The 18,788-nt window shown below is 43.4% G+C and overlaps 1 protein-coding gene across 7 annotated transcripts in view; it reads right to left on the bottom strand.

Moving 5' to 3' along the window:
• LOC106604545 (LIM and calponin homology domains-containing protein 1) overlaps positions 1–16,619 on the bottom strand; it is a 155,935-nt gene extending 139,316 nt beyond the window's left edge. For 6 of the 7 annotated variants that reach the window (XM_014199288.2, XM_045718015.1, XM_045718018.1 and 3 more), the window contains exon 1: positions 16,101–16,618. In XM_014199288.2, the coding sequence (XP_014054763.2) occupies positions 16,101–16,202 (102 nt within the window). In that variant the 5' untranslated portion in view covers positions 16,203–16,618. Of the gene's footprint in view, positions 1–16,100 lie in introns of all 7 variants that reach the window. The other variant, XM_045718017.1, reaches the window with a different exon arrangement.
• Between the last annotated feature and the right edge of the window lie 2,169 nt (positions 16,620–18,788).

Genomic DNA, 18,788 nt, shown 5'->3' with positions numbered 1-18,788 from the left:
ATTCAGCTGCGGGATCGGGGCACCACCAGTACAGAACTTGCTCAGGAATGGCAGCAGGCAGGTGTGAGTGCATCAGTGAGGCAAAGACCTTTGGAGGATGGCCTGGTGTCAAGAAGGGCAGCAAAGAAGCCACTTCTCTCCAGGAAAAACATCAGGGACAGACTGATATTCTGCAAAAGGTACAGGGATTGGACTGCTGAGGACTGGGGTAAAGTAATTTTCTCTGATTAATCCCCTTTCCAATTGTTATCCAGAAAAAAAGCTGCTTGTCCGGAGAAGACAAGGTGAGCACTACCATCAGTCCTGTGTCATGCCAACAGTAAACCATCATGAGACCATTCATGTGTGGGGATGCTTCTCAGCCAAGGGAGTGGGCTCACTCACAACTTTGCCTAAGAACACAGCCATGAATAAAGAATGGTACCAGCACAGCCTCCGAGAGCAACTTCTCCCAACCATCCAGGAACAGCTTGGTGACGAACAATGCCTTTTCCAGCATGATGTAGCACCTTGCCATAAGGCAAAAGTGATAACTAAGTGGCTCGGGGAACAAAATATTGATATTTTTGGTCCATGGCCAGGAAACTCCCCAGACCTTAATCCCATTGAGAACCTGTGGTCAATCCTCAAGAGGCAGGTGGACAAACAAAAACCCACAAATTCTGACAAACTCCAAGCATTGATAATGCAAGAACGGGCTGCCATCAGACAGGATGTGGCTCAGAAGTTAATTGACAGCATGCCAGGGCGGATTGCAGAGGTCTTGAAAAAGAAGGGTCAACACTGCAAATATTGACTCTGCATCAACTTCATGTAATTGTCAATAAAAGCCTTTGACACTTATGAAATGCTTGTAATTATACTTCAGTATTCCATAGTAACATTTGACAAAAATATCTAAAGACACTGAAGCAGCAAACTTTGTGGAAATTAATATTTGTGTCATTCTCAAAACTTTTGGCCACGACTGTATGCAGATAGATGATAAGGGATGGGCATGGTTGTTGCTCTGCACTTTTCATTCATTTAAAACCATGGTCCACATTAAGAAGACCATTGGGGGAACCTTTTCCCTCCATTGTTTTAAGAATCATCTCCACGTTCATCGACCAACAGTGAACCCAAGCACGGAACAAATAAAGTGTAATTCCTCAGATTTCCTGATAAATTATTAAATGGTGTATGAATGGAGCCACGTGGTGACTTATTTTCAGAAATCAGAGTTTAATTAAGTTAGTAAATCAAATTTTCATTATCAACACATAGCCCATCATAACAACCCCACTGTATCAACGCTCTCAGAATATTTGCCTACTACAAACAGTGATATCTTCTGAATGGTATCACCCAATGACAAGTGGATGATATCAGGGCTCCCGAGTGGCGCAGCGGTCTAAGGCACTGCATCTCAGTGCAAGAGGCGTCACTACAGTCCCTGGTTTGAAACCAGGCTGTATCACATCCGGCTGTGTTTGGGAGTCTATTGGGCCAGCACACAATTGGCCCAGCGTCGTCCAGGTTTGTACGGTGTAGGCCGTCATTGTAAATAAGAATTTGTTCTTAACCGACTTGCCCACTTAAATAAAGGTTAAATAAAAATAATAAAAAATATCACATTCCATTTCAGCCTGTCATAATAGAATACACTCACAGTATTGTTGAAGAAGGTAACGCAACATGCCCATGCTGAGTGAGAGAAGGGATAAGAGAAATGTCAAAATAAAGCACTGAGCAAGAAAAAAGTATGGTTATTCAAGAGGGAAGAAATATCCAACCATTTCCAACCAGCATACCTGAACCCTCTCTAATTTGTTTGATGTGTGCTTGTAACATTGTGTGATTCAATTCATGTCAATAGAATTCAATATTGATGTTTGTCTAAAGTCAATATGAAAATATGTTGATAAGAAATATCTAATCATATCAGCATTTCACATTTCATTCCCTTATCTACTTTGTGGAAAGTAAGGTGTTTTCATTTGAGCAACCTTGAGATGAGTTATTTCATTCCACCATTTAGTGGGAGGTGTCAAATGGTTGACCAACATAGTCATTGGCTAGGAAAAACCCTGTGACTATAGTTAATCAGCACAACAACCGTTTATGCCCTCATCAAAGAGCTGTCTGTCTGGAACTCAGAGTAGACTTAACACTATCATTGCCAGTGGCTCCTGACCAATTCTGCTAATTTGTGTGCTTTTTTTACACTGATCTGAATTTTTTATTTTACATAATGTCTCTGCCATAATTTCCTACGACCAGAAACAGCTTCTGGACATCACAATAGCGATCAGTAACCTTGTTCACACACACCCACACATTAGATGTCGACCGATTATGATTTTTCACCGCCGATACCGATCATTGGAGGACCCAGAAAAGCCAATACCGATTAATCGGACGGTTTTTTTAATTTATTTGTAATAATGACAATTACAACAATACTGAATGAACACTTATTTTAACTTAATATAATACATAAATACTATCAATTTAGCCTCAAATAAATAATGAAACATGTTCAATTTGGTTTAAATAATGCAAAAACAAAGTGTTGGAGAAGAAAGTAAAAGTGCAATATGTGCCATGTAAAAAAGCTAACGTTTAAGTTCCTTGCTCAGAACATGAAAACATATGAAAGCTGGTGGTTCCTTTTAACATGAGTCTTCAATATTCCCAGGTAAGAACTTTTAGGTTGTAGTTATTATAGGACTCTCTCGATACGATTGGTATTTCATATAGCTTTGACTATTGGATGTTCTTATAGGCATTTTAGTATTGCCAGTGTAACAGTATAGCTTCCGTCCCTCTCCTCGCTCCTACCTGGGCTCAAACCAGGAACACATCGACAACAGCCACCCTCGAAGCAGCGTTAATCATGCAGAGCAAGGGGAACAACTTCTCCAAGTCTCAGAGCAAGTGACGTTTGAAACGCTATTAGCGCGCACCCGGCTAACTAGCTAGCCATTTCACATTGGTTACACCAGCCTAATCTTGGGAGTTGATAGGCTTGAAGTCATAAACAGCGCAATGTTTGAAGAATTGCGAAGGGCTGCTGGCAAAACGCACGAAAGTGCTGTTTGAATGAATGCTTACGAGCCTGCTGGTGCCTACCACTGCTCAGTCAGACTGCTCTATCAAATATCAAATCATAGACTTAATTATAATATAATAAACACAGAAATACGAGCCTTAGGTCATTAATATGGTCGAATCCGGAAACTATCATCTCGAAAACAAAACGTTTATTTTTCAGTGAAATACGGAACCGTTCCGTATTTTATCTAACGGGTGGCATCCCTAAGTCTAAATATTCCTGTTACATTGCACAACCTTGAATGTTATGTCATAATTACGTACAATTCTGGCAAATTCATTCGCAACGAGCCAGGCGGCCCAAACTGTTGCATTAACCCTGACTGTGCGTGCAATGAACGCAAGAGAACTGACACAATTTCACCTGGGTAATATTGCCTGCTAACCTGGATTTCTTTTAGCTAAATATGCAGGTTTAAAAATGTATACTACTGTGTATTGATTTTAAGAAAGGCATTGATGTTTATGGTTAGGTACAGTCGTGCAACGATTGTGCTTTTTTTTGCAAATGCGCTTTTGTTAAATCATCCCCCGTTTGGCGAAGTTGGCTGTCTTTGTTAGGAAGAAAAAGTCTTCACACAGTTCGCAAAAAGCCAGGCAGCCCAAACTGCTGCATATACCCTGACTCTGTTGCAGAGGTGACATTTTCCCTAGTTAAAATAAATTCATGTTAGCAGGCAATATTAACTAAATATGCAGGTTTAAAAATATATACTTGTGCATTGATTTTAAGAAAGAGATTGATGTTTATGGTTAGGTACACGTTGGTGCAACGACAGTCCTTTTTCGCGAATGCGCACCGCATCGAATTATATGCAACGCAGGACAGGCTAGATAAACTAGTAATATCATCAACCATGTGTAGTTAACTAGTGATTATGATTGATTGATTGTTTTTTTAGAAGATAAGTTTAATGCTAGCTAGCAACTAACCTTGGCTTCTTAGTGCATTCACGTAACAGGCAGGCTCCTCGTAGAGTGCAACGTAAAGCAGGTGGTTAGAGCGTTGGACTAGTTAACGTAAGGTTGCAAGATTGAATCCCCAAGCTGACAAGGTAAAAATCTGTCTTTCTGCCCCTGAACAAGGCAGTTAACCCACCGTTCCTAGGCCGTCATTGAAAATAAGAATGTGTTCTTAACTGACTTGCCTCATTAAAAATTATTAAAAAATTTAAATATTTTTTTTTACATTTATAAAGAAAAGAAAAAAAAGAAAATTCGGCAAATCGGTGGCCAAAAATACCGATTACCGATTGTTATGGAAACCTGAAATCGGCCCTAATTAAATCGGCCATTCCGATTAATCGGTCGACCTCTACCACACCTACAAGGCCCTCCCTCACCCTCCCTTTGGCACATCAGATCATAACTCTATCCTTCTGCTTGCAAGCAAAAACTCAAACCGAAAGTACCAGTGATGCACTCAATACTGAAGTGGTCCAATGAAGCCTGATGCTAAGCTATAGGTTATGTTCCCAGGATTCATCCAATTACATTGAGGAGTTTACCACATCAGTCACTGGCTTCATTAATAAGTGCCTCGACAACGTCGTCCCCACAAAGACTGTACGTACATACCCCAACCAGAACCCATGGATTACAGGCAACATCCGCACTGAGATAAAGAGCTGCCGCTTTCAAGAAGCGGGACACTAATCCGGACTCTTACAAGAAATAACCTCCGACAAGGTTATTTATAGGCCATCAAACAGACAAGGTGTCAATGCAGGACTAAGATCGAATCTAAGTACGCTGGCTTTGACGTTAAAGAGAGTGGCAGGGTTTGCAAACTATCATGGATTACAAAGGGAAACCCAGCCATGAGCTGCCCAGCGACGCGAGCCTACCAGACGAGCTAAATGCCTTCTAAGTCCGCTTTGAGGCAAGCAACCCTGAACCATGCATGAGAGCACCAGCTGTTCCGGCCGAGTTTGTGATCTTGCTCTCTGTAGCCGATGTGAGTAAGACTTTTAAACAGGTTAACATTCGCAAGGCCGCAGAGCCTGACGGAATACCAGGACACGTATTGAGAGCATGCGCTAACCAGCTGGCAAGTGTCTTCACTGACATTTTCAACCAATCCCTAACCGGTTTGTAATTCCAACTTGTTTCAAGCAGACCACCATAGTCCCCATGCCCAAGAACCCCTAAATGACTATTGAACTGCCTGAATGACTATAGCCCCGTAGCATTCACATTTATAGCCATTAAATGCTTTGAAAGATTGGGATGATGGTGTTGATGTGAGCCATGACCAGAAACCCTGGACCCACTCCAATTTGCACACCGCCCCAACAGATCCACAGATGACACAATCTATATTGCACTCCACACTGCCCTCACCCACCTGGACAAAAGGAATACTTATGTAAAAATGCTGTTCATTGACTACTGCTCAGCATTTAACACCATAGTCCCCTCCAAGCTCATCACCAAGCTCAGGATCTTGGGTCTGAACACCTCCCTCTGCAACTGGATCCTAGACTTCCTGACGGGCCATGGTGAGGGTACGTGGTGAGGGTAGTCAACAACACATCCGTCGCGCTGATCATCAACACTGGGGCCCCTCAGGGTTGTGTGCTTTGTCCCCTCATGCACTCCCTGTTCACCCATGACTGCGTGTCCGTAAACGACTCCAACACCATCATCAAGTTTGCTGACCACACATCGGTGGTAGGTCTGATTACCGACGGCGATGAGGCAGCCTATATGGAGCTCAGAGGCCTGGCTGTGTGGTGCCAGGACAACAACCTCTCCCTCAACATCAGCAAGAGAAAGGAGCTGATCGTGGACTACAGGAAATGGAGGGACAAGCACGACCCCATCCATGGGGCTGTAGTGGAGCGGGTCGAGAGTTCCTCAGTGTCCACATCACTAAAGAATTAACATGGTCCACACACACCCACACAGTTGTAAAGAGGGCCCCTCAGAAAACTGAAAATATTTGGCATAGGCCCTCAGATCCTCAAAAGGTTCTACAGCTGCACCATTGAGAGCCTCTTTACTGGCTGCATCACTGCTTAGTACGGAAACTGCAAAGCACTCGACCGCAAGGTGCTTCAGACGGTGGTGAGTACAGCCCAGTACATCACTGGGGCCGAGCTCCCTGCCATCCAGGACTTCTATACCAAGCAGTGTCAGAGAAAGCGAATGAAATGGCTACCCAGACTGTGGGTAGTGTGGGGAGTGTGTCAGTATTGACCCTTTTTAAACTAACTCTCTTGCACTGACTATGCACACACACTGGTCTCAACTGACACACACACACACACACACACACACACAGTGGGGGAAAAAAGTATTTGATCCCCTGCTGATTTTGTACGTTTGCCCACTGATAAAGAAAGAATCAGTACAATTTTAATGATAGGTTTATTTGAACAGTGAGAGACAGGATAACAACAAAAATATCCAGAAAAACACATGTCAAAAATGTTATAAATTTATTTGCATTTTAATGAGGGAAATAAGTATTTGACCCCCTCTCAATCAGAAAGATTTCTGGCTCCCAGGTGTCTTTTATACAGGTAACGAGCTGAGATTAGGAGCACACTCTTAAAGGGAGTGCTCCTAACCGCAGCTTGTTACCTGTAAAAAAGACACCTGTCCACAGAAGCAATCAATCAATCAGATTCCAAACTCTCCACCATGGCCAAGACCAAAGAGCTCTCCAAGGATGTCAGGGACAAGATTGTAGACCTACACAAGGCTGGAATGGGCTACAAGACCATCGCCAAGCAGCTTGGTGAGAAGGTGACAACAGTTGGTCAGATTATTCGCAAATGGAAGAAACACAAAAGAACTGTCAATATCCCTCGGCCTGGGGCTCCATGCAAGATCTCACCTCGTGGGGTTGCAATGATCATGAGAACGGTGAGGAATCAGCCCAGAACTACATGGGAGGATCTTGTCAATGATCTCAAGGCAGCTGGGACCATAGTCACCAAGAAAACAATTGGTAACACACTACGCCGTGAAGGACTGAAATCCTGCAGCGCCCGCAAGGTCCCCCTGCTCAAGAAAGCACATATACATGCCCGTCTGAAGTTTGCCAATGAACATCTGAATGATTCAGAGGACAACTGGTGAAAGTGTTATGGTCAGATGAGAGCAAAATGGAGCTCTTTGGCATCAACTCAACTCGCCCTGTTTGGAGGAGGAGGAATGCTGCCTCTGACCCCAAGAACACCATCCCCACCGTCAAACATGGAGGTGGAAACATTATGCTTTGGGGGTGTTTTTCTGCTAAGGGGACAGGACAACTTCACCGCATCAAAGGGACGATGGACGGGGCCATGTACCGTCAACTCCTGGGTGAGAACCTCCTTCCCTCAGCCAGGGCATGGAAAATGGGTATTCCAGCATGACAATGACCCAAAACACACAGCCAAGGCAACAAAGGAGTGGCTCAAGAAGAAGCACATTAAGGTCCTGGAGTGGCCTAGCCAGTCTCCAGACCTTAATCCCATAGAAAATCTGTGGAGGGAGCTCTGCAAAGAGGAGTGGGACAAAATCCCTCCTGAGATGTGTGCAAACCTGGTGGCCAACTACAAGAAACATCTGACCTCTGTGATTGCCAACAAGGGTTTTGCCACCAAGTACTAAGTCATGTTTTGCAGAGGGGTCAAATACTTATTTCCCTCATTAAAATGCAAATAATTGTATAACATTTTTTACATGCATTTTTCTGGATTTTTTGTTGTTATTCTGTCTCTCACTGTTCAAATAAACCTACCATTAAAATTATAGACTGATCATTTCTTTGTAAGTGGGCAAACGTACAAAATCAGCAAGGGATCAAATACTTTTTTCCCCCACTGTATACTGAAGCCACACACGCACACATACATACACACGCTGCTGCTACTGCTCCCCATACGCTGCTGCTACAGCTCAGTCTATTATCTATCCTGTTGCCTAGTCACTTTACCCCTACCTATATGTACATAGCTACCTCAATTACATCGTACCCCTGCACATCATCTCAGTACTGGTACTCCCTGCATATAGCCATGTTATGTTCTACTTCCTGTATATAGCCATGTTATGTTCTATTCCCTGTATATAGCCATGTTATTTTTACTCTTTATTATTATTTGTTATTCACTGTGAATTTATTCCTCGTGCCACTATTTTTATTATCTTTAACTCTGCATTGTTGGAAAATGACCCGTAAGTAAGCATTTCGCTGTTAGTCTATGACTGTTGTTTACGAAGCATGTGACAAATAAAATGTTATTTGATTTAGTTTAGAACAGGGGTTTCCAAACATTTATAGCATGAGAGCTACTTACATTTTTTTTTTTTAAATACGTGGTGAGGTACTCATGTTTTTCTAACTTTCAAATAGGCTAAATCTTCTCTTCTCCTCTCCCCTGCAACTCTTCCCCAGGTCCTTAATGTAAAAGAGAAAGTACTGCACTAGGTTTTGTTAACATACCTGGTAAAATAATGGTTAATAAACAACTACGGGAGGCCCTATAAAATCTGTGATTTTTTCCCCCCAAATTATGTTTTATATTTTCCCAAATTATGTTCTGTTACATTATTTTGGCTACAGATTTATTTAGTTTTTCACTCTTAAAATTATGATTGTTCATATAGAAACAACATTGGATGTTCTGAGTCCATACAATGTTGAAATCACAGAAGAAATCTTATTTTAGGTCTGGGTGAAAACAAAGGAAATGTTTTTTTTAAATTTAATTCCCCCCTTTAACTTTTTAAAAATGATTTAACTTATTTTACACTGTACAACATAAATATAAACATTTACTTGAATTGCGCATCTAACAATTGAGGAATGTGCTTCTAATGTGCCAGTCTAGCAATGGTTCTGTACTGCTGCTGCTCATTTCATGGCAAAGTTCGCAAATAACATAATAGATACAAATGATGTACTTACTCATGATAAACTTCTGCCAGGTAAGGCAAGTTTGGCGCAGACAAGAGGGCTGCCTCGCTTCTAGTTCTTCGGAAACTTTGCAGTATATTAGTTTATGTATTATTTCTTACATTGTTAGCCCAGAAAATGTTGTGTTATTATATACAGCCGGAAAGAACTATTGGACATCAGAGCGGTGGTGACTCACCAGCACTACCAGCGTTATGACCAGGAATACGACTTTCACAAAGCAGATCCTTTCTTCGCACCACCCAGGGCAATTGAACTGATTCAAGAGTCCGACCCAAAACAAGGAGAGGTACATGGTACCTGAACTATTCTTTCCAGAGAGACATCAGGGATTGTAATATACTCTGTTTCACGGAAACATGGCTCTCTCGGGATATACTGTCGGAGTCTGTCCCGCCACCTGGATTCTCAGTTCATCGTGCCGACAGGAATAAACATCTCTCCAGGAAGAAGAAGGGTGGGGGTGTATGTTTCATGATTAATGACTAATGGTGTAAATTGTGATAACATACAGCAACTCAAGTCCTTTTGTTCACCCGACCTAGAATACCTCACAATAAAATGCAGACCGTATTATCTCCTAAGGTCATTTTCTTCGGTTATTGTCACAGCTGTGTATATCCCCCCTCAAGCCGATACCATGACGGCCCTCAAGGAACTTCACTGAACTTTATGCAAACTGGGAGCCATATATCCTGAGGCTGCATTCATTGTAGCTGGGGATTTTAATAAAGCAAATTTGAGGAAAAGGCTGCCTAAATTCTGTCAGCATATCGACTGTAGTACTCGTGCTGCTAAAACACTCGACCACTGTTACTCCAACTTCCGAGATGCATACAAGGCCCTCCCACGCCCTCCTTTCGGGAAATCTGACTATGACCCCCATTTTGATCCTCCCTTCCTATAGGCAGAAACTCAAACAGGAAGTACCTGTGCTAAAGACTATTCAACGCTGGTCTGACCAATCGGAATCCACACTTTAAGACTGTTTTGATCACGAGGTCTGGGATATGTTCCGGGCAGCTTCCGAGAATAATATTGACGAATACCCTGAGACGGTTACTGACTTTATTCGAAAGTGTATAGGAGATGTTGTACCCACTGTGACTTTTAAAACCTTCCCTAGCCAGAAACCGTGGCTAGATGGCAGCATTCGCGCAAAACTGAAAGCGCGAACCACCGCATTTAACCATGGCAAGGTGACTTGGAATATGGCAGAATATAAATAGTGTAGTCATTCCCTCTGCAAGTCAATCAAACAGGCAAAACGTCAGTATAGAGACAAAGTGGAGTCGCAATTCAACAGCTCAGACACGAGATGTATGTGGGGGGGGGGGTCTACACACAGACTACAAAAGGATAACCAGCCACGTCGCCTGGACAAGCAAAACATGTTCTTCGCCCGCTTTGAGGATAACACAGTGCCACTGACGCGGCCCGCTAAAAAAGGACTGTGGGCTCTCCTTCTCCGTGGCCGACGTGAGAAAGACATTTAAACATGTTAACCCTCGCAAGTCTGCTGGCCCAGACGGCATTCCTAGCTACGTCCTCAGAACATGCGCAGACCAGCTGGCTGGTGTGTTTACGGACATATTCAATCTCTCCCTATCCCAGTCTGCTGTCCCCACATGCTTCAAGATGGCCACCGTTGTTCTTGTACCCATGAATGAAAAGTTAACTATATGACTATCGCCACGTAGCACTCACTTATGTCATCATGCTTTGAGAGACTAGTGAAGGATCATATCACCTCCACCTCACCGGTCACCCTAGACCCACTTCAATTTGCTTACCGCCCCAATAGGTCCACAGACGATGCAATCGCCATCACACTGCCCTATCCCATCTGGACAAGAGGAATACCTATGTAAGAATGCTGTTCATTGACTATACCTCAGCATTCAACACCATAGTACCCTCCAAGCTCATCATTAAGCTTGAGGCTACAGGTCTGAACCCCGCCCTGTGCAATTGGGTCCTGGACTTCCTGAATGGCTGCCCCCAGGTGGTGAAGGTAAGAAACAACACCTCCACTTCGCTGATCCTAAACACTGGGGCCCCACAAGGGTGCATGCTCAGCCCCCTCCTGTACTCCCTGTTCACCCATGACTGCGTGGCCAAGCACACCTCCAACTCAATCATCAAGTTTGCAGACGACACAACAGTAGAAGGCTTGATTACCAATGATGAGACAGCCTACAGGGAGGAGGTGAGGGATCTGGGAGTGTGGTGCCAGGAAAATAACCTCTCACTCAATCTCAACAAAACAAAGGAGATGATCGTGGACTTCAGGAAACAGAGGTAGCATCCCCCTATCCACATCGATGGGACAGCAGTGGAGAAGGTGGAAAGTTTTAAGTTCTTCGGCGTACACATCCCTGAAATGGCCCACCCACACAGACAGTGTGGTGAAGAAGGCGCAACAGCGCCTCTTCAACCTTAGGAGGCTGAAGAAATTTGGCTTGTCACATAAAACCCTCACAAACTTTTACAGATGCACAATTGAGAGCATCTTGTCAGGCTGTATCACCACTTGGTATGGCAACTGCACCTTCCACAACCGCAGGGCTCTCCAGAGGGTGGTGCGGTCTGCACAACGCATCACCGGAGGACAACTACCTGCCATCCAGGACACCTACAGCACCCAATGTCACAGGAAGTCCAAAAAGATCATCAAGGACAACAACCACCTGAGCCACTGCCTGTTCACCCTGCTATCATCCAGAAGGCGGGGTCAGTACAGGTGCATCAAAGCTGGGACCGAGAGACTGAAAAACAACTTCTATCTCAAGGCCATCAGATTATTAAATAGCCATCACTAGCACAGAGAGGCTGCTACCTATATACACAGACTTGAAATCATTGGCCACTTTAATAAATGGAACACTAGTCACTTTAATAATGCCACTTTAATAATGTTTACATATCTTTTATTACTCATCTCATATGTATATACTGTATTCTATACTATTCTACTGTATCTTAGTCTACTCCACTCTGACATTGCTCGTCCATATATTTATATATTCTTAATTCCATTCCTTTACTTAGATTTGGTATATGTTGTGAACTTGTTAGATATTACTGCACTGTCGGAACTAGAAGCACAAGCATTTCGCTACCCACAATAACATCTGCTAAACACGTGTATGTGACCAATAAAATTTCATTTGATTTGCAGTTAACATTTAATTGAGAAGGTTTTGGGGAAAGTATTTCTGTCAACCCACAAGAAGGTTATCACAACTGGCTACACACTGAGTGATCGACAAACATGCGCACCACACATACAGACAGGAACAATATTGCTGGAAATGAATTGGCAGATAGTGTTAGGTTTGGCTTTTTAAGCCAATAGTGGCTAACCAGGGGTGGGATAATGTCAATGCTGTGTTGATTAGATAGTAGCTGGTAGCTTGAGGTGTCTGATAATTGTGAGATTTGTTAATGACAGTTTGTGGTGGAACACGTGAAAACTGCATGTACAGTGCCTTCGGGAAGTATTCAGACCCCTTGACTTTTTCCACATTTTGTTACGTTACAGCCTTATTATAAAATGTATTAAACAAAACATTTTTCTCAGCAATCTACCTTAGTTACATAAGAATTCAGAACCTTTGCTAGCTCGAAATTGAGTTCAGGTGCATCCTGTTTCTATTGATCATCCTTGAGATGTTTCTACAACTTGGAGTCCGCCTGTGGTAAATTAAATTGATTGGACATGATTTGGAAAAGCACACACCTGTCTATATACAGTCCCACAGTTGACAGTGCATTTCAGAGCAAAAATCAAGCCATGAGGTTGAAAGGAATTGTCTGTAGCGCTCCGGGACAGGATTGTGTCGAAGCACAGATGTGGGGAAGTGTACATAAAAATTCTGCAGCATTGAAGGTCCCCAATTGGGGGAGAAGGGCCTTGGTCTGGGAGGTAACCAAGAACCCGATGGTCACTATGACAGAGCTCCTCTGTGGAGATGGTTGTCCTTCTGGAAGGTTCGCCCATCTCTACAGCACTCCACCAATCAGGGCTTTATGGTAGTGGCCAGACAGAAGCCACTCCTCAGTAAAAGGCACATGACAGCCTGCTTGGAGTTTGCCAAAAGACACCTAAAGACTCTCAGACCATAAGAAACAAGATTCTCTGGTCTGATGAAACAAAGATTAAATTCTTTGGCCTGAATGCCAAGCGTCACGTTGGGAGGAAACCTGGCACCATCCCTACGGTGAAGCATGGTGGTGGCAGCATCATGTATCGAGGAAAAGAGGAACGGAGCAAAGTACAGAAAGATCCTTGATGAAAACCTGCTCCAGAGCGAAGGTTCATTTTCCAACTGGACAACAACCCTAAGCACACAGCCAAGACAACGCAGGAGTGGTTTCGGGACAAGTCTCTGAATGTCATTGAGTGGCCCAGCCAGATCCCGGACTTGAACCCGATCGAACATCTCTGGAGACACCTAAAAATAGCTGTGCAGCAAAGCTCTCCATCCAACCTGACAGAGCTTGAGAGGATCTGGGTTGGCGCCCCCCTTGGGTTGTGCCGTGGCGGAGATCTTTGTGGGCTATACTCGGCCTTGTCTCGGGATGGTAAGTTGGTAGTTGGAGATATCCCTCCAGTGGTGTGGGGGCTGTGCTTTGGCAAAGTGGGTGGGGTTATATCCTACCTGTTTGGCCCTGTCCGGGGGTTTCATCGGATGGGGCCACAGTGTCTCCTGACCCCTCCTGTCTCAGCCTCCAGTATTTATGCTGCAGTAGTTTATGTGTCGGGGGGCTAGGGTCAGTCTGTCACATCTGGAGTATTTCTTTTGTTTTTTCCGGTATCCTGTGTGAATTTAAATATGCTCTCTCTAATTCTCTCTTTCTCTCGGAGGACCTGTGCCCTAGGACCATGCCTCAGGACTACCTGGGTTGATGACTCCTTGCTGTCCCCAGTCCACCTGGCCGTGCTGCTGCTCCGGTTCCAACTGTTCTGCCTGCGGCTATGGGACCCTGACCTGTTCACCGGACGTGCTACCTGTCCCAGACCTGCTGAAACACTGACCTGTTCACCGGACGTGCTACCTGTCCCAGACCTGCTGTTTTCAACTCTCTAGAGACAGCAGGAGCGGTAGAGATACTCTCAAAGATCGGCTATGAAAAAGCCAACTGACACTTACTCTTGTGTTACTGACTTGTTGCACCCTCGACAACTACTATGATTATTATTATTTGACCATGCTGGTAATTTATGAACATTTGAACATCTTGGCCATGTGCTGTTATAATCTCCACTCGGCACAGCCAGAAAAGGACTGGCCACCTCTCATAGCCTGGTTCCTCTCTAGGTCTCTTCCTAGGTTCTGGCCTTTCTAGGGAGTTTTTCCTAGCCACCGTGCTTCTACACCTGCATTGCTTGCTGTTTGGGGTTTTAGGCTGGGTTTCTGTACAGCACTTTGAGATATCAGCTGATGTAAGCTATATAAATAAATTTGATTTGATCTGCAGAGAAGAATGGGAGAATCTCCCCAAATACAGGTGTGCCAAGCTTGTAGTGTCATACCCAAGAAGACTAGAGGCTGTAATCGCTGCCAAATGTGCTTCAACAAAGTACTGAGGAAAAGGTCTGAATACTAATGTAAATATTATATTTCTGGGGGAGTTTTTTATCCCTTTGACAAAATTTCGAAAAACCTGTTTTTGGTTTTTCATTATTGGGTATTGCGTGTAGATTGATAGGGGAAAAAAATCTATTCAATCAATTTTAGAATAAGGTTGTAATGTAACAAAATGTGGGAAAAGTCAAGGGTTCTTTCGAAATGCACTGTACTTTCAGAATTGTTTGCCGAGCTACTCATAGGTGGTCTGTAAGCTACTGGTAGCTCGCGATCGACCTGTTGGAGACCCCTTGTTTATAACTATAAGCTTGTTCATTAGCATATACGTTTAGATCAAGTTTAGAAATCTGCAATAAACAGTTAATACATTGGTTGGTATTGCGTTCCATCAAGTATACTGTAATGTACAGTGTTACTGTCAGAGCAATCCAAGGCCAAACACTCAGAAACGGCTAAGAAATATACTCATGGCTGAGAAATTAAGCCTAGAAATGAAACCTTCTTAATTTACCTGATAATAGTGGGCTTGGCTCTTGTTTGTTTCCTTCAAAACCAGTGATCTTTATCAACTCTCAATGCCTCCAAGGGGATCCAGTGACAGACACCAGGTGTATGTGGGTAAGGTGAGCAGTCCCCTTGAGAGGACAGAGAACGACCTGTCCAACTGTTGTTTATGCCCTCCTCTTATTCAACTGTGTGGCTCATTCTCAGTCAAAGGAGACAGGGCCAGTAATGGCTGCTTTACACTAGGTTGACTACCCATACATAACAAATGTGATAAGTGTCTGCTAAATGGCATATATTATTATATTAACATGCTACAACAATAATGGTGTAAGCTCAAAACAATACATATGGTGATAAAGTACACAAACTTCTGATAAAGTACATGTCTGTGGGGGTTAAAGGCTGAAAGGGTGAAATGGATAACAGGCTTTAAATATTATCATCTACAGTTTTTAAAATAAGTGTCAAGAATAGAAACTAATGCCTCAAAGTTATTTCACGTAGGCCTAGTTTACCAAGCTTAGTTCACATCACAACAACCTAAAACAATGTGTTGAATAGAACAATGTAACAGCTAATCACAGTCTAACAAAGCCAAGTGCAACGCGGCCAGTGAATGCCGTGATTTCAATTCTCACAGAACAAAAACCCGTTTGTGCAATTATTGTCCGACAAGCTCGCAATGAGGCAAAAAAAAGATCCATTCCAGATGATGCATTCTTTGTTTTCAACCAAACGCGCACCCAGCTCCACAGCAGAGGCTACTGTTCGTAGGGCAATAGGGATGACGAATTTGCGTCATTTATTCAACAGGTGACTTGGCAATAAAACCGGTTAGCATGGTTTACTGTGCGTTTGTGACATGATATGATAACGTGACGGGGCTTTAGACTTTTAGGCAAATTACAAGTCTGTAAATTGTAGGCCTATTTGGTCATTCTGCAGTCTAATAACGTGCCCGTATGAGTTTGATAAGGACAGTGACTCACCTCAATCCATTTCTGCGCTTCTAGAAACGCGGGCTCCGAGGCCGATTCGGAGAGGGGATGTCGCTGGTGTGGTTGTCCTCTATCTGCAGCGGGACTTGCCATTTGCAAAGCTGCTCAGTGTTAAAATAGACCAACAATAAATCTACAACTGTAGGCTATTGGAAAATCCTCAGGCTACAGCCTCAGCACCTGACGGTGAAAACCCGATAATGCCGTTTATTTATTTTTACTTGACTTGCTGTGTAGTCAGTCTCCCCCACTCTCCTTCGGTCTATGTCTCAAACCTCCAGCACTACACGTGCAGCTACCCCCTGTAACTCCCGTGTGGCCTACTGGGACTGTGGACCGAGTCGCCTCGCTCACACCGCAATATGAATTGCATCAATGGCTAAAAATACACCGAGCAGTGCTGCTGTGCGGTCAGCCAATGCAAAGACAGCAAGCAATTCCATCAGCCACTCCGGATCACACAGCCAGCTTCCCGACAGCAGCAACACAGAGCAGTGAAGAGAATTATCATTGGGTGTGTTCGAGCAGTACGCCTAACGAAGGCGAGTGAAGTTGGGGGAGGTGCATCTGTAATAGCCGAAAGACGGACACTGCAAGGCTCAGATGAACATATCAGTGTCAACATAGCTGCTATTTTAATTAAAAAATATATATATTTATAGATGTCAAAATAAACTTTTCTATACCCTCATATCACACACTTACAAACTGAAAACATAACGTCTGTACAATGAATTGGTTAGGAAGAGGTCTCAAATATGACTTTTATTTGTGTTCCCTGTTGCTTTTAGAATAACAGCAAAGCTGGTTCCTGTTTCAGTCCCTTCTTTTACCCTCCTAATGATCGGTTGACAAATAGTCCCTCCCACAATGCAGGTGATCGCTGCCTGGTGCAGTTGGTGAGGAGCAACTGCAGCGATATAAGGATGCACTATGCAGAATTCACTCCTCCATTTCCTGGTTGCTAAAATTGTAATTGTTGGCCTAATTTCAGTTTATGTGACAAAACAAGCAAGTATAGCATAGAGAATCATTGTACCATCTAAACTGCTGTGAATATTGTTTTTCATCAGTGGCTTGTATTCATGGCTGCCAAGGGAAGCCAGGCTTCCCCAAATATTTGACCAAAACCCCCCCAAAAAACATGTATTTCTTCTCTCTCTGTGTTTTTAGAATTTTCTGTAAATTCGCAAGTGGCTAAATCTCACCGGAGAAATCATCTGAGCGAGGGAAACACCACCCCTCTACGTGTAGCCCATGTATCTGATGCTGTCTGGACCAAAAGATTATGACATGTTGCGGCTGTAGCATTTCATTGATTGATGCCAGCAAGCATTTGGCTTCCCTTGATTAAAAAATTATAAAAGAATGAGCTGAGCTCAACTGTGGGTTGTCCTGGTGTAGCAAAACACCCCCCAAGGGAAACCAGTTTGGATTTGGCATCACACCAATCAAATCACATCCTAAGCAAAACATAATTTTAGTATTTGGTCCGCTTGTGTTGATGTCATGCAGTAGCTAGCTCGCTAAATCAGCTTTTTCCTCAGCCGTGGATGAAGATGGGGATTTGGACTTGTGGTTTTGACTTAATTCTCAGTACAGGCCAATGATTATGACGGCGATTCTGATTAATATGTCGTGCCACTGGCCCGGGAGGTTTGAAGTTCAATATTTAGTCTAGATGTAGCCTAGCCCTTTTAGTCTCACGTTAACTAGCTAGCTAACTTAGCTGGTTCATTGTTGCCCATGCAAGGAAGTTAGGCTAGCAAGCAATTTAGCTAGATAGCCTATGACAACAAAAACTAAAAGCATACTGTATGACAGAGCCATAGACTGTTTTGCCAACATGAAAGAAAGGAGGATGGCATTGGCGTTGAGCTACTCTCCAAGTACGGTGATTCCAACATTTATTTTTGCTAACAGACGCATGCACACACACATACACACACACACAGAAGATGGTACTAGAGGGGATGGCGGCCGTTTTATTGTCTCTAAACCAACCAAGCTATTTTGTTAGTTTTTTCACCTTATTTGTAATTTATTTTGTACATAATGTTGCTGCTTATTTTATACATAATGTCTCTTATGACTGAAAAGTGCTTCTGGACATCAGAACAGCGATTACTCACCTTGAACTGGACGAAGAATTTTTCTTTAATGAGTTGGACGAGAGGAATTTACTCCAGACACCCGAACAGGCCCTCATCCCAGTCATTCGCAGGAGAAAGAGACGGAGGTTTCGGAAGGAGATCGGGGTGCCTTGTGAGGATCCGGCGACAAGTGGCTAATCTACCTTTGCCATATGTCCTATTGGCCAGCATACAATCGCTGGATAATATAGTGGACAAACTACAAGCATGTATATCCTACCAACGGGACATTTAAAAACTGTAATATCTAATATTTCACAGAGTCGTAGCTGAACGACGACATGAATAACGAACAGCTGGCGGGTTATACACTATCGGCAGGATAGAACAGCAGCCTCTGGTAAGACAAGGGGTGTTGGTCTATGTATATTGGTAAACAACAGCTGGTGCATGATATCTAAGGAAGTCTCAAGGTTTTGCTCGACTATGGTAGAGTATCTCATGATAAGCTGTAGACCATACTATCTACCTAGAGAGTTTATCTATATTCTTCGTAGCTGTCTTTTTACCACCACAAACCGATGCT

This window comes from Salmo salar, chromosome ssa05, assembly GCF_905237065.1.
Source record: "Salmo salar chromosome ssa05, Ssal_v3.1, whole genome shotgun sequence".
Taxonomy (NCBI): Eukaryota; Metazoa; Chordata; class Actinopteri; order Salmoniformes; family Salmonidae; genus Salmo; species Salmo salar.
Note: the sequence above shows the minus strand (reverse complement) of the source record. Positions and strands in the feature narration are given on the sequence as shown.